The sequence below is a fragment of the Molossus molossus genome, unplaced genomic scaffold, assembly GCF_014108415.1.
Source record: "Molossus molossus isolate mMolMol1 unplaced genomic scaffold, mMolMol1.p scaffold_m16_p_18, whole genome shotgun sequence".
Lineage (NCBI taxonomy): Eukaryota > Metazoa > Chordata > Mammalia > Chiroptera > Molossidae > Molossus > Molossus molossus.
In genome coordinates this window covers 11274169-11301477 of record NW_023425353.1, presented here as the reverse complement: position 1 = coordinate 11301477, position 27309 = coordinate 11274169, and the positions used below count along the sequence as shown (strand labels likewise).

The window sequence follows — 27309 nt, the reverse complement described above, 5'->3', positions numbered from 1 at the left end:
GCAGCTGTGTCAGGCTCTGGCGGGGCGCTGACTGCCTCCTGGGCCTGGGGCTGGGTTCGGAAGGTGCCCCTTCCCCTGGGCGCTGGGCCGGTGGCCTTCCCTGCCACACCCTGTCAGGTTAGCACCCGTCTCCTCTCAGACTCTTTCTCTTTTATGTGTATTCTGTTGCATGTGGAAGAGCGGTTTGGGAGTAGGAAAAAGGGTTTGGGCCAAATAATGCAGTATGGTTGGAAATGCTTCCCTTGTGCAGATTTGGCATAAAAATAAACGCTGGGAGAGGGCTGTTGGTGCTTGTTGTTCATTAATATGCTGAACCGATTTCACACCCCCACCCCATTTTGAAGGTTCTTTGAGGCTGATTTCTATTCATTTCTTTCTGGGAAGAAGATAAAATGGGTGGTGGTGGGGGGAGAGGTGTGAGGGGCAGGATGTAGAACTTATGAGAAATACTGCCGTTTGTGTGGTTCTCCTAGTCACATAAGGCTTGAGAGTTGGGATGTCTATGCTGTGGACTGGTGTCGTCTTAAGAAAAAGACATTTAGGGAGGGCTTTCTTCTCCAGGGCCATCGGCCAGCCTCGAATTGCAGGTAGCAGATGTGGTTGTACAGGGCAGGTTCACGTGGACATGGAATCACAGTACACAACCACACCTCACTGGTGAAAAACCACGCACACACAGGGCTTCTTCAGGAATCTTAGCATTCTAGGGTAGAGTACATATTTGATATGGGCACAGCTCATAATATACAATATATATGTAATATATATTGTATATTAATATAATATCTTACATATTACATATATATTATGTGTGTGTGTATGTATATAGAGAGGTAGAGAGACAGAGAGATGAGATATAGATAGATAGATAGATAGATAGATAGATAGATAGATATAGTTTTCTTTTGCTTGAATAAAATCAAAGTTCTTGATTGGGATGGCATTTACTCAGCCAAGTTAGAAATTCCATAAGGTCAGGGACTGTGGCTATCCTGGTCACCTGTGAAATCCTGGTAACACAGCTTACTTTATTTAAGCCTAGCATGAAAAATAATGCCCAACAAATATTAGCTAAGCATTGATTTGGGAAGGGGGAGTTTTGTGGGTTAAGGGCCTATAAGGTGGGTGGGTACCTGGCTGGGGGTCGGTGTAATCCACAGTGTAGCCATCCAGTTGCAGAAGTTCCTGAGGCTCCGCCTTCTTCTCCCGATAACTGCACATGGCAAAGGTGTATTGACTGACCTGGGAGGAAAAACAGACTGTGAGGCAGGGTCCCTGGAGCCCATCTTCCTAGAATTAACCCTCAGCCTTTGAGCATGTCCTTTCCCCTGAGGCCCTGTGTGCAGGAGCTGGGTTCAGCTTGAGTGTTAGCACCTCCAGGCTGTGTGACATGGAACAAGTTACTCAGCCTCTCTGGTCCTCTCTTATCTCATCTATAGACTGGATATAAGCTGAGAACCTACCTCCTCACTTACTTAATTTGAGGATTGAATGAGTTCACATGTGGAATGCACTTAGACTCATTTCCTGATGCTTAGTAACTGCTTAATGATAGTTTTCTATTATCATTATTGCTGTTATTTTAATGGAGATAAACCGCATGAAATTGCATTTTTGTAGGTCAAATCTGGTTGAATAGTGGCAATTGATTGTGGCCCTAGCTGAGACTGCCAAGCTCACAGACATAACAAAGGCCCTTTGGTCAGAAGGTAGGGACTACACTTTCATTTATTTATGCCCCCACCTTTAAATATTTTTTTAGCATTTCATTTTTTGTAGGCCAATTCTCAGCATCAAGCGGCACATTTCATCCCTCACCCTCACCCTCTTTCCACTGAAGGAATGTTTTTGGCTCCTGTGAAAAGTCTGCTGTTCATCTCAGACAAATGCGGGAGTGACATGCTGTCATAAGCAATGAGCACGCGATTGCTAGGTGCCAGTCACGGAAGAGCCATCCTAACCCTGACGGCACGGCTGTTGTCCTGGCTGCAGCCCTGCTACCTACACGGGTAGGCACGCAGTGCCGGTGGGCACTGTGAGGCTGCAGGCTGGCCTTCAGGACCTGTCCCCACTGTGCATCCAGACCCAGCAAGAACACTTAGCGTCTCTGCATCTGCTCGTCTGTAAGGAGCCCGTGGGAGAGTGAGCATCCTTCAGGCTTCAGGCTAAAAGCTCGTGGGTATATTTACCATCCACTGATGTCAAATGTCGGCGAAAAAATGCCAAATCCCTTATTAAAAGAGACATTTTCTAAGTGAACTTTGACCCCTGCTGGGGACATAGAGACATTCTTCATTTCCTTCTTCCTGGTGAAGTTTGTCATTTTTTTTTTTTTATCCTCACCCGAGGACATTTTTCCATTTTTTGTTCAGATAGAGTGGGAGGGAGGGAGAGAAAGAGAGGGAGAGAGAGAAACATCGACGTGAAAGGGACACATCAAGTGGTTGCCACCCGCACGACCCCAACCAGGGCCGGGGACAAACTGGAACCGAGGTACGTGCCCTTAGCGGGAACCGAACCCGGGTCTCTCTGGACCCCGGGCCAATGATCTACCTACTGAGCCAAACCAGCTGGGCAGTTTGTCTTTTTTTTAAAGGCGACAAGAAATTGGTGCTCTCAAGCCCTGCAGGCATCTCCTGCCCAGCAGGCCCGAGGGCCCAGGGGTGAGAGAAAGGGAGTCCGCAGGAAGACGTTTGCCGGTTGGTTGATCTGTTGCTGCCCTCTGTTGGTTTCCGAGGAAACCTTTCTGCATGACTTTGTTTCTTTATGATGCAGGCAATAGTTTGCAGAACCTGTTCCTTATGTTGCAAGGCCCTGATGGGCTTCAAGGGCAACACACAGCCAGACCACTAAGGGTATCTTCGTAAGTGGGCATGCAGTATTCTCCGGATAAGCAGAACACCCAATAGCATCCTCTTCTCTTAAAATTGAGATTTAAGAGTGCAGGCTTGGTGGTCACACAGGCCTGGGGCACCATCTCAGCTCCGATAAGCTGTCACCTATCTAAGTCTCCGAGTCCTCACCTGTATTTGCCTGTGTCTCATTGGTGCTAGAGGGTCACTGAGCAGTGCAGGGCTTTATACAGTGTGTGTGACCCTCACACAGAAAAACTCAGGATGTGCATTGATGTGAGCAGTTTCCTGGCATTTGACACTAACGTTCTAATATAGAGTCGGCATAGGGAGTCATATATCTTGATTTTATTCCCCGTCCCATAAGCAAAATCCACCATATAGTGGGTGTTCACTAACCGTGTCTGTTTCTAAGAAGTTGAGTATGAATGACCTAATAAAGAGGTATTTTTTTTATCACAAATTTATATATATTACTCCAAGCACAGCACCAAACCATTACTGGTCCTGTAGATAGCGGATCCCCATGACATGACAGTAATTACAGATATCGCTGGAAAGGCTGGACGGGGATTTTTACCTACTCTGGTAACACGGCATGATAGTTTGCTAATGTGATGATTAGCCAAACAAACAGACAGTTGCAGACACTTACTAGAGAACAGAAAAAATTATAACAGAAGGGTTTTATTTCAAGATCATGTATTTACTATTACTACCTGCGCTGAGCTTTTCAATTTTTCCTCCTGTTTCAGGAGCCCTGTACACTGCTGCCCTCTTCTGGTAATACTGCTGAAGTTGTTCCTGACAAAATCTGGGCTAAAATAGTTGGTATATTGGGACCATTTTCATTTGGGATCTGGCAACTTATTTTAGGAAATGAAAGAAGAGAGGAGAAAAGATGATTTCTCTGTGAATATTTCTACTTATTTCAAGTTTGTGGCGAACCTCAGTTTCCCCAGAGTGCTTGAGGATGAAAGAATAGCAAAAGTTTGGCAGTTGTTTTTTTTTAAGCATCCACAAGACATCACTAAGTGAAAGGCATTTCCAACGAAATGCATGTTTTCCTGTCACAGTAGAATTCTTATTAAACTGCATTTTGAAAAAAAATGAGTGACATAGTGAGCACTGTTGTAATGATAGCACAGAAGGGTCTAGAACACAAGGTAGAAGTCAGAGTCAGCCACCCCAGCCTGGACTAGAACAGGAGAAAACATAGTGATCTCAGATCACCAGCAGACATCTGAAAACACCCTCTGGAGCGAGGGGTGTAAAGGACCACAATTTTCACAGCTTTGGGACTTGCAGCTGGTACGCACCTTTCCGTGCAATCATAGAATTGAATTTGGGGACTTCTGATGGTACAATCTTCCAGCTTTGGTGTTAAAGGTAGCTAAACCTCAGATACACAAGGAACCCCTTAGCTCATCCCCAACCACTTATTTAAACTAGGAAAATTTTACAATAATATTTCATAAAGAGTGGACAGGCCACATTTCTTAGAGTGTATCTAGTGTATCTAGTGGGGGATTCTTTAAGTCTGACCAATTGAAACAGAAGCTGAGGTCCAGGTGGACCTCAGAAATCTATTTTTCAAAATTGTCTCAGATATTTCTTAATGTACACTAAAATTTGAGAACCACTGTTTGAACATATAAGAACTGTCTGGAAATGTTGTTTGGCCTGAGTTTCAATTATATTTAGCAACTAGAGTCCACTTATGAGATAGGAAGGTCAGTCCTTTCTTGTCAGTCCTTTCTTGTCCCTGACTCTCCTTCTTTTTCCTCCCAGCACCCATGGAAGACTAAAATACTTGGACATACAACTAACGAAATACATTTTGTCTAAATCCTCTGTTCTTGCCTTTACTGTCTCTCTTTGAGAATGATTCGGCTGCCATGTTTACTGAACCCTGGTCACGAGCCCTTGTCCATAGTTCACACACATACATTTTAGGAAAGACTTCTTTCCGTATGGCAGATTCATTCATTCATTCATTCATTCATTCATTCATTCATTCAACAAATACCTAGGTAGCACGTTGGGTGCTGGGAATACAAAGATGTGCAAAACCAGAGGTGGTTCCTGCCCTAATGCCCAGCAGGGAGGCAGACATTAATTATATTATCTCAGAAATATGTAACTTCCATGGTGATAAGTATTAAAAAGAGAGATCCATGGTACTGTAAGAGCTTGGGGATGTGGTCTAGTTGGGTGGTCAGGGGAGGTTTCCCTGCGGAAACATTGACCACCTGAGCCAAGCTCTGAGGATGGAGAGCATTTCTGTGATGGGACCAAGGGCCATTTCTGATGTGACGTGGTTGTGCATGAAGAATCAGAGTCTAAACGTCAGACTCTTGAGCAGTGCTAGCATGAAGGCCGCTTGGTGGAGTGCAGGGATAATGGGGTTTGGAGCCATACAGACCTGAATTTGATTCCTAGATCTGTTATTTTTTAGGTATGTGACCCCAGATAGTTCAGTTAACTTTGCTGGGACTCAGTTTAATTATCTTTGAATGGAGGTGACAATATCTAGGACATTTCTTAATGTCTACATGCAGAGCATTTATTTGCCTCTGGCAACTGAATCCTGATTTTCCTTGGAGTGTCACCCTCTTCCCCACTTTCAGCCCATAGAGACCGTGTAGGGCTAACTGAGCCTTTAGCTGGAGGTAGGGGAGGTGGACATGTGGCGCAGGCCTGGCTCATCAGTATCACATCTCCTTGGCTGCAGTGATTGGTGCAGGGGTGGGCACATGACCACCTTGGGCCAATGAAAGCTCAATAGGGGCCTCTGCTAGAACTACTAGGAATGACAAGCTTTGTTTCCTCTGGGGCTGCTAAACTGCTCTAAGCTGTGAATGGCCAGAGTTTATTACGCAGAGAAAGCTTGCTTGAGAGTGAAGCCAGCTCAGAGGAAGTATAGTAAAGATGGTAGACAGAGAGACTGTCTTATTGACTTTGTTTGAGCCCTGGACCTAGCCATACCAGAGGACTCTTTAATGAATTACTAATGTAATTAACCATACAATTTTCCTTTTATAACTTAAGCTAGTGTGGGTTGATTTTTGTCATTTGCAACCAGAATATGAATATAAATGCCCTTTAGGGCAATTGTGAAGTTGAGTGGGAAAAATAAACACTCATTCAGAGTTAGAAACCACTCAACGACTTATATGTCTTATAATTCATTTTCATGGCTAACATTTTAAAATATTATTTCCTGGTGACAACTGCTGTGTTCCGAGGCATTTTAAATTATTTGACAATATTTTATCTCATTTAGATTTAGTAATTTTTCTGAAAGTTGGAACAGTCAGAGGATTTTTTTCTTTCTGTTATTTTTAGCTATTACATTGTCTGTAAGGAATCGGAACAGGGTGTGGATTTCGGGACCACATTGGTTCTATCTGACGCACGGCAAGTGAGTTCTAGAAACTGCATACACACAAGATCTCTGCACTCATCCCCACCTACGTGCTTGGAGTCATGGAAGGCCTCTGGAGCCAGGAGAGCTGCTAGGTTTCACCGGCTGCCTAGGGGCTTTGGGCAAGTCATTCAACCTCCGCTCGCTCGCATGTAAAAGGGGAAAAGACCTGTCCTCCCTGTAGTGCAGAAAGGTCGTGAAGACCGACTGGATGCCCGCCTTGTAAACTCCGAGACCATGGAAATATAAGCAACAATTCATATTATTAGAGAAGCCACAGAATATTATGGTTTGTATGTTGCTAAAAGGGGGAAAATACCTCAGAAATACTTTGGCTGAAGACCACCCAAAACTGATTTTAACCCGAAACCTTTGGGGCACAGAAGAAAAGTATTTTAAAACAGAAAGATGACAGAGGCGAGCCCTTCCTGTGCCCCCCCACGCTCAGGGAAGGCGCTCCAGGTGGCCGATCCGTCACCTTCAGCACCGTTTGCTGACAGTCCTAGCTCTGGGGTTTAGAAGGAGTGCATCCAGCCACTGTTTAACTTGGGGTGCGGAGGACCCATTTTTCTCTAATCCTGGAGTCGAGTGACAGCCATGATCTTAGGGAATACTGGAATTTCACAGACAGGGCTGAGGTGGCTTTGTCATGTCATTTGCACGCAATCATCTGTTTAGTATCTGGTGCTCAGCTTCTTGGAGAAAACAAAGTCTGAGAGCGGCTGGCCCAAGGGGACGGGAGCCTCCCTCTCAAAGGGCTAGTGACCGTGGAAGCAACATTTCTCCAAAGGCGGTCTCTGGGCACCCAGTGTCTCCTGGTGCTGGGGAGCACCCGCTTCCCGGGCCTCATCCTAGAAGACTGCCCCAGAGCCTCCTGGCGGGGCCTTGGCATCTGCGTTTACACCACACCCAGGGCAGGTGGTTCAGGCCCGTACGTGGTGAGCACTTGCTGGTAGGAACACTTAAGTCTCTGGCACAGAGACACCCTGCTACTGTTTCATGCCTTTCACAGGAGGGGGAGCAGACTCCAGACACGACCACAATAATTTCAGCCCTGATCCTTCACAATGGGATTGCTGCTTTGGCTCAATACCCCTCTGAGGATGCCCTTTGTCCCCGGCTGGTAGGAAGTCCATTTACAGTCTACCTTTTTGTTCCCCAAGGTGGTAGCACTGAAATGGAACTTTACTTAGGGAGGCTTTTAACAGTTCTGCATTATAGATGAAAACATAGACAAAGAGGGAGGGGGAGAGGGAGAGGGAGAGGGAGAGGGAGAGGGAGAGAGAGAGAGAGAGAGTAGAGGGCAGGAGGGGAGATGATTTTGAGGAGACTGGTGTTGGATGTGCATTTCTCTTTGGTTTTCACACAAATTTCCTTGCATTATATCCAATGGAATGCATAATTGTGTTGGAAATTACATGCTGCAAACTCTCTATAAAAACATGCTCCGGGACCCCTAACATCCGTGCAAAGGAACAAACACTCAGCAGGTGGCTTGGGTAGACACGCCTGCGGTGCGGTGCGGTGCAGGTCGCTTGGGTAGACACACTGTCCTGCACAGCTCCCTCTGAGGCTGCCTGGGGCAGGCTGGAACCCTCTTCTCTCCCCAGCCTGACCAGAGCGCCTCCCTGGGGTGCATGTGTGTTTTGCACTCCAGCGGAAGGGAGGGTGGCTGAAGACAAATGAAGATCGCCTGGTGCCTGGCGAGGTCAAGGCCACCTGCCCACTGTCGCTGCCTATGCGGCGTCCTCTCCGAGTGCCTGGGGTGTCTTCGCTTCCCGGAACTGGGCCCAGACTGGTGCCCTGAACCCATCTCCTGCAATCATGTTGGCACTGGAACTTCCAAAGGGGGTGAGTTTTTTCTTCATCATTTGGATAAGGCATGAATAGGTGTGACGACTTAAACACCAGAGCTGAAAAAGGAAGAATCCCAAATAATGCGGTAACTTTTAGGTAGGACATTGTGACGAACAAGGCAAGAAAAGAAACAGGACACCCGAGTTCTCATCCTGGCTCCCCCGTCGCCCCCGTGAATGTGGCTGTCACTCTGGGCTTGTCACGCGAGGGATCGGATCTGGCTGAGACGGAGGTTTCTTTTCAGGGTCTCCATAACCAGTGCATCTCAGTGGCCCTCCGAGGAGAACCGCACGTACGGGAACATCCCACAAAGTCCGTACACCTGTGTTCTAGGCGCGCGGCCGAGACCGGCTTTCTCTCCTTTCCGCTCGGTCCCTGCTGCAGACAGGCTGCATTGACATTCCCGGCACGTGGCCTTTTGTTATTTTCCTAAAGAGGCTTGTTTCCCCTCAAATCTCCTCTGAAGTAAGAGGCCAGCCACTTCTCCTAAGCACTTCATCATTTCAAAATTCTCAGAGAAAAGTCGCGTGTCCGTGGAGCAACAACAAGGGCGGGGAGACTCCTGAGCAGGGGGGAGGCACACGTGTCCCTCTTCCCCTGGGGAGCGGTCCCTCTCCAGGCCCTTCTCTCTTCCTTTTCCCTCTTTCTTCCACCAACATTTCCCAAGTGCCCGTGCACACACTGAGCTGGAGGAAGTGTGTGTGTGTGCCTGTGTGCACGTGTGTGTGTGGTGGGGGCAGAGGGGAGGACCTCAAGGTGAATCAGACACAGAACGGGCCTTGAAACAGCACCGAGTGTGTTGGGGAGGCCGGGCAGATCCCCAGGTGTGTCTAGGAGAGGCTGCGGGCCCAGTGAGCGCACTGACGGGGAGGGTCATTCATACTCGCATGGCTCCTTTGGATGTGGCTTGTCTCTTTCGTTAGACTGGGCATCCGCTGCTTGTGCCTGCCCAGCATGCGTGTCTCCTTCTGGTAAGGGCATCCCGGTTTTGCATGGAGACAGCCCAGGGGGCCTGTTCATCAAAGTGCCAGCACTTGCCCCTGCTAGAAGCTGGGTGTGTGATCCAAGCTGGACCAACCCAATTCTCTCTCAGATTCGGCGTTTGAGTGGCGACTAGAGGACAGACAGTGGTCAGAGCTGATTTGGTCTTATGACCACATTGATGGCAGTGGTCATGGCTCCCACTACAGATTTCTGGAACTGGGTTCTGGAACAAGGACGGTCAGTCACCTTTCCAGCAATCCCACGCACTACCTCAAGTGCCTTCTAATACACCTTTTTAAAAACAAACAAAACAAAAGCCACTTACTTATTTTGAGTCTGGTTTTGCTGTTTGCCTATAAAGAACTCTAACAGGTGTTCTCCTGGAAGTGAGGGACAGAGCCCTTCTCCATGACCTACCAATGTGCTCCACACAAAGTAGGCACTCAATAAATGTTGGTCCGTTGTAGTCTGAGGAAATGTATCTCAGGATAAAATGTCTTATTGCGCAGCTGTGGATTATTCTGGGGGTTGGATATAATTCCAAGCTTTTCCTTTGGCAAACTTATTTTAAGGTTTGGTTGTACCCACAGCAATCATGAGAGCAAAGACTGCCTCCTGCTCAGCCAGAGATGCATTTGCCTTAGCGCGGACACTGAGTGGATCTGAGAAAGTCCAGGCTTAGGTGCTCGCAGCTCTGGGCCTGGAGGCAGCTGCTTCACGGTGAGGGATCAGAACTGATCGTGACCCAGAGACTAGTCAGCACTCGGAGCCAACGCAGTAACCTGACAAACACCTCAGTCACTGTTACAAGGTGATGCACTCTGCGAAGTCTTTCGGAGTATGACGTAAATTAACTTTTTGCAAGTTGAATTATAACTCCAGTGGAGCCTGCACATTTAAAAGAGCCAAAGGCCAATGCCTCTGGAAACGGAAAAATCCTGATGTAAAACAAATCAACAACAACAACAACAACAAAAAATAAAGGAGGGATTTGCAAAGACATATACTACTATTACTATTTCTGGATATTTTTCTTAAACACTCAAGAGCAACGATACTGATATATTACTAATGTATTATTAATATCAATATCTGCGTCTCCATGCGGACTTGCATACACACATGTTTTGTGCTACATGGTTAATCATAGTCCCAGCTGGGAAAGCCCAGAAGTCTATCAAAAGGAAAATTCTAGCTGCTAAGAGAGTAAATCTGAAAATTTCCCATTATAAGGAATAAAAAAGAGAAATTTGCAAGTACTAGAGCCAGAGTTACAAGTGCAAACATGAAGAAATGTCTACAATAATTTTTAAAAAATGCAATTTGCAGAACAACATGAAGAGTTTGATTATCAGAAAAGTCTATCTGAAAATGTATGTTTCAGACTGTAAGCACAGTTATAGGAGGTCAGTTAAGACTTTTGGAAGCCCAGGCACCAAGAAGTGTGGTCTGCTCCCCTACAGGTGATTAAATATCAAACATACTACACAATAAAATTCCAACCAAATTCTGAATATTCTCATGAGTATCTTTGTGCCTTTAGAAATGCGAATTCTTCTAAAATGATGTTGCTGTCCCAATGTCCTCAACAGGCACCTGCTTGTTCCCTTCCTGGGTCCCTCATCACTGACGAGGGTGGGGGTTCACTTCCCCTACTTATTTTATATAATTCTGTATTTTCAGAATTTAAAAAAAAATAATGATCATGCATTACTTTTTAAAAATTCAAAGTGACATAAAAATAGGAAAAGGAGCAGAGGAACACCTGGAGCCTGGAAATGTTCTGCACCCCTCCGACGGGTGGCTCAGGGGTGTGTACTCTGTAAAATTTATTGAGCTGCATGCTTGAGCTTGTGTGCTTCAGGTAAGTGTACCTCAATTAAAACCATACACTAATCCTATTGAAACTTTAAACTGACGGCTCTTAAGACTAATGTTAGAGTTGAAGAGTTACCTGCACCAATACAAAAAACCTTTTCTTCCATCTCTTCCAGACATTCTTACCGATGGCCCATAAATACCTAAGGGAAAGGGAAAAGACCAGAGTTGCATTAATGCTGGAGGGAGTGTACTGTTTGGCACACGTTACCGGGAGGCTTGGTACTCATAAACAAGGACACGCATGTGGCCCAGAAACGGAAAGCAGATTTGAGCTGTGTGGCTCAGGATAAGAAACAGTAGGCCAGCTTCACTTCCACTAACAGAAGGGCTTGTGGCCCATCAGCAGACTTGACTGATTCCAGAAAGCACCCTGGAAAATGTTTCATTGTGACTTAACTTGTATACATGTCTGTTAGGTAGGGAAATGCCTGACAGGTGTCCTGGAAAGAGAAAAAACCAGGCTACGTCTCCCAACTACCCATTCCCTCAGCTCCTGTCAAGTTTCATTCAGGAAAACCTTCCTCACGTTCCTTTGCTGTAATTCTGCCAGATGCAGGTGTATTCCGGGGGCGAAGTTCCAAGTCAACAGAGAAAGTCCTCCTTTTAACCCCCACCTTTCCCCAAGTGCTCTTCTGTTAATGGAAATTCATCTTTATACGAAGAAATGAGATAAAAAGGAGGGTTAAGGACTACAGGGGCACAGGTCGAAGCTCTCTGGAGGTTTTAAGACCAGTGCTACCAGCTCTTTCCTGAATTACCCCTGGCCCCGGGGGCTACTGTACGTCGAACTGGCACTGATCGAGGAAGTGAGGCTGGTGGGTTTCAGGCTCTGTTAGACCAGGTGAGGAGAGATCTGGTCAGAGAGCAATATATTCAAACACTAGAGTCTGAAACTGGCTTTACCTGCTATCAAAAACAACTGGGCAACTTTATTGACTTTTTTTTTTTTTAAAGAGAGAGGAAGGTGAGAGGGAGAGAGAGAGAAACATCAATGAGAGAGAACATCGACTGGCCGCCTGACGCATGCCCCCCACTGGGCATTTGGCCCACAACCTGGGCATGTGCCCTGACTGGTGACCTCTTGGTGCAGGGTCAACCCTCAGCCACTGAGCCACACCAGCCAGGCTAACTGGACAACTTCCAAATCCTCACTTCACCAAGAACCAGACAGAATTTCCACTTTGGAACATGAAGAAGAATGCACCTAATTAAAATGTGTACTGTTTGACAAATTTCAGGGGCCCTTACAGTGGCTGGTGGCCTAAATCTCCTCAGACCTTCAAGCCAGAAACCTGGGCATCACCCGGGTCCTGTTCCCTCGTCCTCGTTCCTTAGGCGCCAAGCAGAGGTGCTTTCTACCTCCTGCAGAGACTTCGCTCTGCTCGGTCTTTCACTTCGAGCCCCCCTATTCCAGGCCAGGCCTCATGTTTGCTTCCATGGACAGAGAGGAACCTCTGCATGGGTTTGAGGGACACCAGAATGACTGTCATCCTCCTGGTCACGAGAGAGAGACGACCATCCGCCAACGCGGATGCCCAACCCTGCTGAGTCTCCTTCGGGGGGTCTCCCCCGTTGGCATGAAGGGAGTGCCAAACCTTGGCCACTGACGTCCCACTTTCATGACTTCCCCACATCTGTCCACCTATTGATTTTATGATTTACTTGAAAATTTTCTTCAAGTTGACTTATTTAACATGAATACATTTATTCTGAAAGAAAGCATTTATTAGTGTAGCTCTGATACACTAATTATGTATCATGCAGCACATATTAAAGTACATAAGTAACTAAGACAAACTTGTCTGTGTAGCAGTAAAGTGAGCTTGTGTACCATTAGTGGTATGAATACACTCGGGGAAACTTAGCCTCTGGGGACAGAGTCCAGCATCTTGGCCTCACCGAGAAACCTCTGCATTTTCTGGCCCTGACAGCTCTGCTCACGGTGTGGGCGTAATTCCCCTCCCATCGTCGTCCCGCTTGTGTAATGCTGCACATGTCATGTTCCTGGAAGGCCTCTCCCCGCTGCAGATGTCAGAACCCCGTTCTTCCTAAGTTTCTGTCCTCACCACCTCCTGAGCCCCATAAATAAATTCTACTGGAAGCAATAATTTATTTGCTTTGATATTTATCATATGCATTGGACTGTGAGCCCCTCGAGGGAAGAAACCTTGCTCCTTCTTTTAAAATTTCTAGCACAGAAACATCTTTTAAGTTTCCTAGTACGCACAGCTGACCTTTGAACTCTGCAAGTCCACTAACACAGATCGTTTTTGGTGAATACAGTCAGCCCATCTTTTTTTTTTTTTTATCCTCACCCGAGGACATTTTTCCATTTGTTGTTCAGATAGAGTGGGAGGGGGAGAGAGAGAGAGAGAGAGAAACATCAATGTGAAAGGGACACATTGAGTGGCTGCCACCGCACAACCCAACCAGGGCCGGGGACAAACTGCAACTGAGGTACGTGCCCTTAGTGGGAACCAAACCTGGGTCTCTCTGGACGACAGGCCGATGCTCTAACCACTGAACCAAACCGGCCAGGGCTAGTCAGCCCATCTTATCCGCAGCTTTCACATTCACAGATTCAACCAACAGCAGATCAAAAACAGAATTTTTGCGTCTCCAACTGCGGTTTCCCAGCCTCAGATTCCCACCCGATTTCAACCCTGGATGAATCTGCGATGAGAAGGGTGGACTGTTGAGTCTGAAGTCATGCGTGAATTTTCCATTGCTTGCCGTGGGGGGTCATGGGAGGTGGGTTGGTGTCTCTATCTGTGGAACTGTTGAAGGGTCAACTGTATAAGGTAGGCAGTCAATGAATATTTGCTATATTTTAATTGGTTTTGAATGCCCTGTTCTTGGAAAACTAGCGCAATCTGTAATGATTTCTGATGAAATTTGAAAACATTGCATGAAGACATGCAATCATGCAATGTCTCACCACTCTTTCCGAGTTCTCCTTCCAAAGCACAGCCCATCTACTTTACCTCCGGCCACTCCCTGAGCTACATTATGTCCCCTGGGCCATGGCAGTGGGCTCTCACTGGTCTCCTGCCTTCCCTCTTGCCCCGAACGCCATCCACTGCGCAGCAAACGGTGACATTTTAAATGCGTAAATCATGTCATGAATATGCTTGTTCTAAATAAGGATGGAAAACTAGGGGAGGGCGTTAGGCAGAGGAGTGACATGCTCGCACTTCTATTGACGATGACGCCAGTGGCCGCGGTGGTGAGCGTGCTGTGGACGGCAGGCAGGAGAAGCCGGGACACAGCGAGGAGAGGGTTACAGTGCGCAGTGACAGACGATGGTGGTGGACCGAGGCTGAGGCTGTGGAATGGCTGGATGGCTGTTCATCACCCGAAGCCAGCTCAGTCAGCTGTTGTCATGTGCACATCGCTGTCCTGGACGGTGCTCTCAACCTTCTTGAAAGACTACACTAACATATTCACGGCGGAAATGGACATAAAAGGGAGGGCGGCCAGGGACAAGGAGAGAGGGCTAATGGTCTGTGTGGGCGAAGAGAATAGTCGCCAGTTCTAATCCTGCCAGCTACCCGGAGGGAAGCTGCCTAACCTCTCGGGGTTCTGAACACAGGGCCGGGGTGTGGTGGGATCAAATGAGGGGATGCTTGTGACGTCCAAGCACGAGGCACGGCAGGAAGTAGATGCCCAATGAATGCCCGCCTCATGACTATCTGTGTGTAGAGGAAAGCATATCATTACTTGCAGTAAATAACAGCTAGACAGTGAAGGGACATCTCCTTGGACATACACACACAGATGACATCAGCGATCACGGGAAGGAAGCGGGTGACAGAGTTTACATTGTTCAGTGACTGCAGGTGGGAGCAGTCTCACGCTCTCCTGAGATTGTATCTGGTGGCGACGACTCACTGTCTCTTGCCCCTCAGCTTAAACCCACAGGAAGAGATGAGAAACAATGAGCGCAGCCACATCTAAAGTGTTTACAGTTTTAACTGATGAGAATGGAAGCAGGAGAGGCAGCTCACTGGCTCCCACAGAATGTGATTCATATTGAATCATTAACTCTTCCTTCATAGTGAAAATGCCAGCTGTAGCCTGGCCAGTGTGGCCCACTGGTTGAGCATCGACCCATGTACCAAGAGGTCGCCGGTTCGATTCCCCATCAGGGCACATGCCCAGGTTGTGGGCTCAGTCCCCAGTGGGGGATTGCAGGAGGCAGCCAATCGATGTTCTCTCTCATCAATGTTTCTATCTATCTCCCTCTCTCTCTGAAATCAATAAAGAAGAAGGAAAATACCAGTAGTTGCCTAGAGAAACTGTACCAATTTCCTGTGCTACAGCATGCCAAGCACTTTATGAGAGTTTATTATAGCCACATGGAATGGTGAAGAGCTTGAATGTAGAGCCAATTGCCTAGGTTCGTGTGTGACTTTGGGCAAGTTACTAGACTTATCTCTACCTTAGTTTTCTCATCTGTACAATGGGGATAATAATAATGGTACCCACTTTAAGGGCTGTTGTGAGGATTAAGGTGGTAAATGAAAGATAAATGCTTAGAACAATAACTGGCACGACATGAACATTTATCACTCTGTGGCCATTATGCTAGGAATCCTATTTTTCGTTGAGGAATTGAGGTTCGGAAAGTTCAGGGAACTTCCCTGGGGCCCCACAGCGGGTGAATGACAGCGCTGGAATTTGAACTCAGAACAGCTTGGTTCTAGGGCACTCTCCCCACTATTATTCTACCTCCTAGTCTAGACGACAAGCTTGATTTTCTTAACTGAAATGAGAACATGACTAGTTATTTCAGCTGAGCGGAGGGGCGTCCGGTGCAAAGGTCCGGGTGGGAAGGCTGAGCAGGATCGGAGGACGCAGCCGCCTCCTTCGGACACTGGCGGTCGGTCCGTGTGCAGGGCTTCCCCTGCGATCCAGTGCTGACCTGGCACATTCCAGAAGGTGTCACAAGGAGAAAAGCTGTGGGCTGCATTGTGGCTTCTGTCTAGTCAGCTCCTGCTCTGCCTTCTCTCAGGTTGAAACATGCTCATTAAACAGAACGCGAAGCACCTGGAGCAGATGACGTCTGTCGCTCAGACACACAGGTGGCCCTCAAAGCCCTCTCCTGGCCATCCGGACATGTGGGAATCTGGACTCAAGAACAGATACATCTGCATTCTGAGATAGTGAGACGTGTGGCCTGGTGGTTATACTTCAGACTCAGAGTGGGAACACCGAGGTGAGAATTCTGGGCCTGCCATTAACTGTCCCTTGGGCTAGCTGCCCCGGGCCTCAGTTCCCTCAGCTGTGAAATGGGGACAGATTGGACCTACACTCAGTTGTTGTGAGGACTGGTAGAGGTGACGCGTGTCCAGTGTTCAGTCCTGTCGCTGGCACGTGGTAAGATCTTGATGATGTCAGGCATTATTGCTGTCTGTTCTCACTACTACTAGCAGCAGAAATAACAGCCCCCGTAGAAAGTCTGTACCTGCCAGCTCTGCAAAGCATTCATCTTTGGATGCTTTCTTTCAGTTTACGCTTTGCTTTAGGGCACGTATCTGTTGGGAACTAAAATGAGGCACACAGGTCTGGACACAGGTTTGGACCTCCAGGTCACACTCTGCATCATGGTTCTAAGGCATCCCTCCTTGTAGCATTTTGGTAAATGCCCTGCCAGTGGGGCATGTAAATAACAACCCTGTCATTCCCTGGGTGAAGGTAAATGACATCCCCGTCATTCCCTGGGGCATTGTAGTTACACGAGAGTCCAGGGTGAACCACAAAGGACTGACATGAAATGAGGAAGACACACTTGGGTTCAACCTAAGTCCCTGGAGTCCCAGTCAGAGGCATGGATGACCCCGGCCTCAGAGTCCCTCTGCCCCAAGGCTACTTGGCAGGGCAGCACCCAGGGTATGTGTGTGTGTAATATGTACGTGTGTGTGTGTAATATGTATGTGTGTGCAATATGCATGTATATGTAATATGCATGTGTAATATGTATGTATGTGTAGTGTGTGTGTGTACGTATGGGATAGCTGTCCTTCATGTGGTGTTTGTGAATGTAAATGAAGCAATAGTTCAGCTCTGTTTATCAAGCACCTTCTGTGCTTAGCACTAAGCATGTACATGATGGATGCACAATAGCTATTCCCAGGGAACATGTTTTATTGTGTTTCTTCTTTCAAAGCGCCTGGGATGAGCAGCCAGCACAGGGAGAAGGGTCCGTGGTCCCCTCAGGACATTTGCCGGAGCTGCCAGCCCCTGAGCACCTTACTAAGGGGTAAAGACGGCTGCAAGGACGCTGAGGTGTCATCTTGGGGGCTATGAAGCCCGAAGTGACTGAGGAGCACAGAAATGGGGGGGGGGGGGGCGGAGTTTGCTCTGGTGGAGGTGGGGAAGGAAGCACTTCTTGTCTCTGGGCAGACTTTTTGTTTTTTGTGCCAGAAATTCTCCATGACAATTTTTTCTAAGAAGAGCAGTCACAGTGAGACAAAAACCACGATTCCTCCTGGGAGTCCTGGCTCGGCTCCCTGGGGAGTGAGAGAGAACAGGGGGCACTAGACTCCCCTGCCTCCATCTCGTCGCAGCAGCCCGGCAGGAGGCACGGGCCTGGCACGCGCAACGCATGGCGAGAGCAGACACCACGACCAGCACCACACTCCGCTGTGGCTCTCGCTCTTCCCGTGTATCTCAATGCCTGGCGTTAGCAACTCGTGATCCTCACAACAGCCCTAGAGGCCAGCGCTGTCATGGCCTCCTCTGTATGCTGAGCAAGATGAGGTCCAGGGACGTTAACAACTCGCCCTCAGCCGGTCAGTGGTAGTGCCAAGGGTTACATGCCAGGCAACCGACCTGACTGACATTTCTAAATACTAATACAATAAAGAAGATAGATTGGACTTATAGAAGTATTCAATTAATTCAAAAGAAGGAAGATGGAAAAGAGGACAAAGAAAACAAAGATCAGATGGAACGAACAGAAAACAACTAGTAAGATGACAAACAGCATTTAATTTAAACCTAACCATACCAATAGTCACATAAACATAATTGTCTGTATAAGTGTCCTCATGAAAAGGCAAAGCTTCGGGCTGGATTTAAAAATCTAGACCCAACTCTATGCTGCCTATAAAAAATGTACTTTGACTCTAAAGACACAGGTTAAAAATATACAATTATGGAAAAGAATTTAAGATGCTAACATTAGTTTTTGAAAATTCTGGAGTGGCTATATTTTCTACTGTCATGCAAAGTAATTTTCAGGGCCAAGAATATTACCAGAAGTAAAGATCATTTCATAATGATAGAGGTCAATTCATTAAGAAGATATAAAAATCAGTAAAGATTTAGAAGATTTGATCAAATAGATGTAATTGACATTTATAGAAAATCAGCCAATAAGGGAGATAAAAGGAAATACTAAAAATATTCAGTTAGTCACCCAGTCAGTGTGGCTCAGTGGTTGAGCGTTGACCCATGCACCAAGAGGTCGCCGGTTTGATTCCTGATCAGGGTACATGCCCAGGTTGTGGGCCCAATCCTCAGAGGGGGGCATGCAGGAGGCGGCCAATCGATGTTCTCTCTCATCAATGTTTCTGTCTCTCTCTCCCTCTCCCTTCCTCTCTCTCTAAAATCAATAAAGAAAAATTCAGTTAGTCCAGTCTAAGCTTCATTTGAGAGCCACAGCTAATATATGAAGTGTCTTAGAGACTTCTGTCTTAGAGGAGAGAGGAGTGTGATGGTTTTGAAGGTCAAGAAGTCTAGAACAGGGGTGTGAACAATAAAGTGGAAGAGGAAAGGGGATTTAAGAAGCATGACTGACACTTATAAACTGTATGCCCTTTAAGATGTATTAAAACATAAAAGGAAAATCAGAATTGCTGTGAATTACTCCTGGTTGGTGGACTGTGGTTCACTGAATTTAAGTTTCAAGTCTACAGTTAAGATTGAACTAAAGCAATTCTAGACATGGTTCTGAACTTACTCTGACTTGGGCAAGTCTTTTCAGCACTCTGAGCCTCAGTTTCCTTATTTGTAAAATGGGGACTCATTCATTTATGCAACAAATGCATTGGCCTTTTACTATGTGTCAGGCCCTATAGTTGCTACCTTGGTCAAAGGAGACAAATGCCCCCAATGACAAGGCACTTACAATCTCGTGGGGAAGACAGACCACAGACTAATAAAGAAATATATGAGGAGACTGTGGGAACTTGTCCAATGGGGAGAATAAGATCTATGCCAAGTGTTTGCCATGGGGATGAAATGAGAAAGTATTTGTGGATCTCCTAGTATTGGAATGTGTGTTGAGCTACTGATGCTTTTAAGGATGTTTTTAAGAAGCAGTTTTGAGGACAGGTACATTCATTCATATTTTTGTTCTCTCTTTGGCTGCCCTGCCTTCCTCACTCGTCTCTCTCTGTCTCCCTCTGCGAGCCAGCGTTTTGCTAAAGATGCAGACTTTGCCACAATCCCATCTCAGACTCTGGGATAAATATGGCCTCAAGACAATGCCATGTAAATTTTCCAAATCCAAACCAGAGCTCAGGTTCAGTGCTGGGTCTCCAGCTCATGACAGACCTTTGTTCCTTCCGGAGTCCCCATGCCTGAGCGCTCCAGTGCCTGGTGGGAGCGTCTTGGCCCCTCGCACCTCGAGGCACCAAGGCTGGGGCTCTGTTCTTTACTCTCCCACTGACCACTGCTATGATCTGCTCATCTGCTGGGCATGTGCTTCCTGTCCTCATCACTCCCTCCCAGACCTCTCTCGGACTCCTGTTTCAATATATCTGCATCAGCAGCCAGGCCCTGGTGCTGGGCTTCTGAAGGGCCCAAACCTCCCGTATATAACCAATCTCAGTTTCAGTTCTGCCACGTTAAGCCCTCTCATAAATGTACGTACCCATCCCCAAATTAATGCGACACTTTGATTGACTAGAGGGGCTGAGCACAATTATAACTGGTTGGCAAATGATAGCTGTGGAATGTTTGAGAAAACAATCCATTTCCTTCTGTTGGCTAAATGTTCCCCTACTAAGAACTACATGGCACAGTCTCCCTAAGTGATCACATTTTTTGAGATCGTGGGGTCTACGCAATTTTGTTTACTAGGCCATCACTCAGCATATACCCAGTTGTCAGTAAACATTTTCTGTACAAGTCATCGGTTTAATTTGTAAAATAAAACTATATTTTACCTATTCTTTTTATTCTATTTGAAATTACTTAACTGTTCATTCTCAAATCTTAAACTGATGTTGATCATACGTATTCTATTTTTTGTCATTTATTTAAATGCTACATACACTAAAGCTGATTCAATGTGAGTTGATTGTTTGAAGGTTGCCTATGGCAACTGCTCACACATCCTTTATGAAGGTGCAAGGGAGAGATTCACAGAGTCTGAAAAATCTGAATGCCTTTGAAAAGGTATATGAAGCCAATAATACCTCCTAAACCGGAATCACTCAGTAAGGTAGTGGATTGTACTGGAAACCCTGTTCCAGAAGGAGAAGAAAATGGTTCTATCTTGACACTTAGCACCAGTGCAAATACAGCAAGCCTAAGAATTGAGAAAGCATATAATACAGCTGGCCCCGGTCCTGTGTCCTGGGATTCAACCATGATAAACATTCTAGAAATGAGACATTGTTGCTGATGTAGTTAGGCCCAGGTGGTTGAGTCTGTACTGAACATATACAGATTTTTTTTCTTGCCATTACTCCCTAAACAATACAATGTAACAATGATTTGCATAGCATTTACATTGTATTAGAAATGATAAGTAATCTAGGAATAATTTAAAGTATATGTGAGACTGTGCCTCGTTTACATGCAAACACTGTGCCATTGTATCTGTGGGGGGTCCTGGACCCAATCCTCCATGGATGCCAGTAACTATCAGAGTAAGTATTTTAATAACCTTGCATAAACCCTGTATATTTCTTTCCACGTGGTTCACTGAGGATCCGTCTTCCCATTTAGACAACATTTTAAGAAGTGAAGGGAAGTGTGTCCGAATTGGCCCCTCGGAGAAGAAATACTTACCCAGAATGTTTCATGTTTTGAGGCTTATCCATTCGAACAGCAAGCTTGATTTTGAGGTCTTGATCGGGGCAGTTCTTGGAGACTGTCATCTTGTGCCACTCTGACTGTTTGGGGCTGTTCGGGGTGGGGTGGAGAATAACCTGGTGAGATAAAGGACAACCTCTTAGCCAGAAACTAGAAACACTGCTGTGGGCAGTTCACGAGGAGAAGCCGCCGCTGAGAGGCGGGAGCGTCCTGTCCAGGGCCACGGCCACGGAGAGCAGTGGGGGCCTGGCCCTGGGCTCAAACCCAGGCTCCACCTCCCACCCGCGGCCTCCTGCCGGCCATGAGGACAGAAACGGTGCTCTCTGCTCCCCTCCCTCCCCACGGCTAGTTCCATAGCAGCAAGGATCGGGACCCCTGTGACCCTGCTGCTGTGCGTTCCCAAAGCTCCTAAGTCCGGCAGCAACCCAGAACCCAGCATGGTCTCCTCCCATCATCTCTTCACGCAGGAAGACGGAGTGTGACGGGAAGAAAGCTTCCACAGCAGAGGTTCCAGTCCACTCTTCTCCATTCTTCGGGCTCCCTTCCCCCTTCCAGCGGGAGACCCCTGAGGCTGCAGGGGACGGTGGGAGGGGCCGTATTTGATGGACGGGATATGTGCCATTTAGAGGAGGGAAGGGACTTACTGCCAGTCTCATCCCGCCGGATTTCACCTGCGCCGTCCACCCCATCACAGGACAGCCAGCTCCGCCCGCCCGGAGGGAGGCACAGCTCCGGAGAGCGCCTCCCAGCGTGGGTCTCAGCGGCTTCTGCCGAGGCCGAGGGGCCAGCTCGGTGAATCCCCTTCTGCCTTGGCGAGGTCATAGTCCTCAGGAGCCACGTGGGGCCTGGGGAGCGTGCGCTCGGGAGGAGTGGTATTTGGAAACCCCCTAAACCGAGGGAATGTGAACTAAATATAGGCACAACAAAAGCTGGGCTCGCGAAGATGTGCTTCTGCCATGGCAGTGTGCCCTGGCTGCTTGGGCTTTGCTTCAGGGCATCAGTCCCTCCAGGTGCGGGGCAGGCCGGCTCCTCCCCTGGACTTCCACCGGGGAGGGCGCCGGAGGGGGCGGAGGGGCTCCGAGTCTCCAGGGGACGCTCTGGCCTTACTGAGGCCGCTCGCTCCACTGCTGTGGTGCAAGTTTGTCCCCAGCTGGGGAAGCAGAAGCATGTGGCTTTCCGGTGACTGGATCAAGAGCTCCCAGAAGAGGGATAGACCGTGGCAGAAAACAAAATCAGTCATAGGCCTTGGCTTGTGCTGATATTTCACCCCTTCTGATCCCAAGCCTGACCCTTTCGTTATTTACTTTTTCCATTAAATTCCCTCTCTCAGATGAAGGAACATTTGTATATTTTTGCTAAAGACAAAATTGGAGTCTTCTCAACATCATGACATGATGGAAATACGAGGAGTCCTGATATTTCAGACCAGAGGCTGCCAAAGTTTTTTGATCATGCCCTATGTCAGTAAAATATATTTTGAGCAATTAGCCCACTATCTGTAACTGTATCACTATCAATATAAAAAATATATCAATATAAGTACAGTCACACCTCAGAGATATTACGAGTTCAGTTCCAGACCACGACAGTAAAGTGTCAGAATAAAATGAGTCACACAAAGTTTTGGGTTCTCTGTGTATCTAAAAGTTACATTTATACTATACTGCAGTCTGTTCGTTTATAACAGCATTATGTCTAAAAAGTGTACCTTAACTAAAAAATACTTTATTGCTAAAAAATGCTAACCATCATTGAGCCTGCTGATAAATGGTGCCGGTAGACCTGGCTGACGCAGGCTTGCCACAGACCTTCAATTTGTGAAAAAAACGCAACATCTTTGAAGTGCAGTAAAATGAGATATACCTACATATAAATATATGTCCCTATATATTCTATATTTACACGTTTGCTTTGTATTAATGTTAATTGCATATATCATAAAACATACACAAATATAGAAGTCTTAAAAGATGGTTAAAGACAAAAAACTGTATTTTAAGTATCTTGTTAATAGGGGTGGCTTTGTTCTATTATGAGCTGTATTACACCGTATATATTTAGGGCAAAGCTAATTAATGATGCTAGATGGAAATCTGTATTTCAGAGAGTCTTATGAATAATTTCATAATGTCTGGGCTGATGTCTGCTCCTGTCTGATTACACGGGGCTGCCTTTGTCTCGGGGTGGATGCCGGGACTCCTGCAGGCAGGGCTGGGCTCAGCGGCCCCATTTCGAGTTGTCTGCCAGGCTTGCAATATTAGTACTATCTCCAAACCAGAGCGCCTCTGTAGTAATCATTTTAGGCCATTGGTTCATTTTGTGAGGGTTAATTTAGTTAAAAGTCTATCATAGAACATATAAGTTCTCTTAACTGGCATTAGCAAACTGCCATGCTGAGGACCTGAATAGTAAGTCAGGTGCCACTCGGGGGGGGGGTGGGGGTGGGAGGGGAGGTGGAGACCACTTCCTCCCCTGAAGAGAACATTGTCCCTATGTCATCCTGTCACCTTCCATATCCTGAGACCAGAGCCTTGGAGAGATGGAGAGGAGGGGCTTCTGATCCCAGCGGGGCTGACCCTCTCTCCTGAGCTCCTGTGGTTTGGGAGGCGAGGTGGGGTGACGTGCAGGGAAGCAAGGAAGGGGAGGGGCTGAGAGAAGCCTCAGCCTGGGCCGGAACGACAGCAGGAAAGGCCCTGGGCCTCCTTCTGCTGCTGCCCATTTGGCAAAGTAAGTGGGAGCAGTGCTCTGGGCACCCGGAGCTCGTTAACAGGCCTCCCACCATATGGGCTCTGGGCATGTTTCCCATTGCCAATGTGGTGTCCGTTTGCCAATGCAAATGGCCTCAGCTCAATACTGGCCTCTCTACAAAGACTTCTTCCCCCACGTGGTGGCTCCCCGGGGACACCTCCTCTCCAGGTTGGATGGGGAGATGAGGTCACTGCATTTCTCCATCTTCATCCCCACCCTCCTGGCGGGTCGACGACTCCTTTGTATGTGTCAACCTTGCTGAATTATTAGGGTCCTTCTGGGTGCACATAAGCCCCGAGCAGTCCAGACACCTCATCTGGACATTCCAGGCTGCTAATCAAGCACTTCGTCATCTCAGCCGAAGCCCATGTGTGCTGGGCTTTGATGTGGTGATGCTGATGTGGGAACACAACCCGCCCCATGCGGTCAGCAGTGAGCTGCAGGCCAGCCAGCCGCAGCTTCTCTGTTACCTGGACACGCACAAGGACCTTCCAGGGGACTGTTTTACCCTGAGCCTTTGCCTGGCTGACCCCTCCAAGACTTAGCCTATATATTCCTCCCTACCTCCGTGTCCCCTGGCTGGGAAGTCATCCCTGCTCCTCAGACTGGATTGTGTCACCTTGCTATGTGCTCCCAGGTGTCCTTTCTCACACTACTCTATAGATCCTAGATTTTTTTTTTTTTTTATGTCTATAGCCTTTGAGTTTTAGGGGGGTTAAGAATTTTCGCCTGTCATTATTCTTGTTTGCTCTGTGCTTAGCACAAATGACCATACACAGTGGGCCCACAATCATGTTCCATCATAATATTTGATAGTATTGAAGTGTAGGCATGGATGTGGGGAAATAGTCTCATGGCTTTTGTAGAAGTATAAACTGGTGTATACTACTCTTTAGGGGACAATCAATTAAAATTCAAATTTCATTCAGCAAAATATTTTTTGACATTTATCGTATACATATACACACATATGTGCAAAAAAATAAATTGAAGATTTACTGAAGCATTGTCTAGATAGCCTAAGACAGGAAACCACTTAAAGAAATTGTGATGCCTCTACACAATGGAATACTATGCAGCCATGAAAACAAGAGGGGAGTCAATATGGCTGATAGAGACTAATTTCCAAATACCCTGACACAGCAAGCAAAGTGCAGAGCAGTGTGTGTACAGCAGCTTCCTATTGTGCTCTTTTTTTTTTTTTTTAAATCCTCACCCGAGGACATTTTTCCATCTTTTGTTAAGGTAGAGTGGGAGGGAGAGAGAGAACCAGAGAGAGAGTGAGAAAAATTGATGTGAAAGGAACACATCGAGTGGCTGCCACCCACACGACTGACCAGAGCCGGGGACAAACTGCAACCGAGGTACACGCCCCTAGCGGAAACCGAACCCGGGTCTCTCCGGACCACAGGCCGACGCTCTAACCGCTGAGCCAAACCGGCCAGGGCTGTGCTCTTTTTTAAAAAGAGGGATATATACACATATGCTGGTGTATGCATAGACTCTTTGGGGAAGAATACATAATAAACTGAAAACAGAGAGAACAAAAATGGCGGCGGAGTGAACGGAGCTGCACAGACCGTCTCCCAGAACCAAACTGGAATTACAACTATAACACAGACAAATCGACGGGAAAAGCAACAGAAAAGCAGCTTGGAGGACCATATAACCCGGGACACTGACTCCATCCCGGTAGGCTTGCGAAGGCGCGAGACGGGGCTGGGAGCCCACGGTCGGCAGCTCGGCAGCGGCCTCAGCTGGGAGCAGCGCCCTCGGGTCACACTCCCAGGCGGCTCCACAGCGCAGCCGGGACAGAGGCTGAAACAGCCACAGCCACTCACCTTGGGCTCCGGCAGAGGGAGGGCAGACTGGGCTGGAGCTGTGGGGGAACACTCCGGATTTGGAGGGCACTCAGAGCTCTTGCTGAGTGCAGCCAGGCAGGACGGTGGCCACATTGCTCCTTCCCAGGGCTCTGAGGAGAGGCAGCAGCCCCTCCCTCGGAGATCCAACCCCACCCTGTGGGCCATTGAAGTGCTAATTGAGGCTCACTAACAACCAGCATCTGCCCCACCCTCGTGAAAGCCCCTTGTGCTGAGCACCTGAGAGAGTTTTTCAATCAACTGACAACCCAAAACTCATCAAGTAACCTCCATTGCTAGCCTCCAGGCAAAAAGCTAGAGGATAACAGTACCTTTCCTGGGCTGGCAACTTTAACCAGGAAAGTAAGACTTTACAGTGGTGTTTAACGCGGGTCCTCCCTCGCTCATCTAAACACAGGAGAGGGAGCCCCGGCCAGTTTGGCTCAGCGGTTAGAGCGTTGGCCTGTGGTCCGGAGAGACCCGGGTTTGGTTCCCGCTAAGGGCATGTACTTCGGTTGCAGTTTGTCCCCGGCCCTGGTTAGTCGTGCGGGTGGCAGCCACTCGATGTGTCCCTTCACGTTGATGTTTCTCACTCTCTCTCCCTTCCTCTCTCTCCCTCCCACTCTTTCTGTACAAAAAATGGAAAAAATATCCTCGGGTGAGGATAAAAATAAAAAAAATAAAAAAATAAACACAGGAGAGGGAGCCACAAACAGCAGAACACCAACACCCAAGGGAAAATTGACAGGCTCCAAAGCCCACTGTGATAGCCAAAATGGTGAAACACAGAAACAGAAGCCAAATGAAAGAGCAAGAGACCTCCACCGAAGATGAGATCAATGTGGAGCAATTAGGCATGTTAACAGAGCTAGAATTCAGAGCCATGATCTTGAGGAAGCTGAACAGCATGAGTAAGGACATAGAGGCACTGAAAATAAGCCAATTGGAAATTAAAAACCATCAAGAAGAGATAAAAAATGACATATCAGAAATGAAAAACACATTGGAAGGTTTAAAAAGCAGAGTAGAGGAAGCTGAGGACTGGATCAGTGAATTAGAAGACAGGGTAGAAAAAATCAACCAATCAGAAAACCAAAAGGAAAAATCTATTAAAAAACAGGAAGACAGCTTAAGAGAACTGTGGGACAACTGGAAACGTAATAATATTCGCATCATAAGAGTCCCCGAAGAAGAAGAAAATGAGCAAGGATAGAGAATATATTCAAAGAAATAGTGACAGAAAACTTCCCTAATTTGGTGAAGGAAGAAGGCATTCAAGTTCAAGAAGCACAGAGAGTCCCAAGTAAGAAGAACCCAAACAGGCCCACACCAAGACACATAGTAATTAAAATGCCACAAATTAAAGACAAAGAGAGAATCCTAAAAGCAGCAAGAGATAAGCAACAGGTTACCTACAAAGGAAACCCCATAAGGCTCTCAGCTGACTTCTCACAAGAAACACTACAGGCTAGAAGGGAATGGCATGAAGTAATCAAAGTCATGAAAAACAAGAATCTGAATCCAAGACTACTCTACCCAGCAAGGCTATCATTCAAAATAGAAGGTCAAATAAACAGCTTCCCAGACAAAAAAGGCTAAGGGAATGCATTAGCACCAAACCAGCACTGCAAGAAATGTTAAAAGGACTACT

At 47.1% G+C, this 27309-nt stretch overlaps 1 protein-coding gene across 17 annotated transcripts in view; it reads right to left on the bottom strand.

Annotated features, from left to right (window-relative positions):
* CADPS (calcium dependent secretion activator) overlaps positions 1–27309 on the bottom strand; it is a 479176-nt gene that overhangs the window by 159218 nt on the left and 292649 nt on the right. For all 17 annotated transcript variants that reach the window (XM_036266617.1, XM_036266610.1, XM_036266613.1 and 14 more), the window contains exons 8-10: positions 21028–21167; positions 11075–11141; positions 1134–1242 (exon numbers count right to left, since the gene is read on the bottom strand). In XM_036266617.1, the coding sequence (XP_036122510.1) occupies positions 1134–1242; positions 11075–11141; positions 21028–21167 (316 nt within the window). The remainder of the gene's footprint in view (positions 1–1133; positions 1243–11074; positions 11142–21027; positions 21168–27309) is intronic.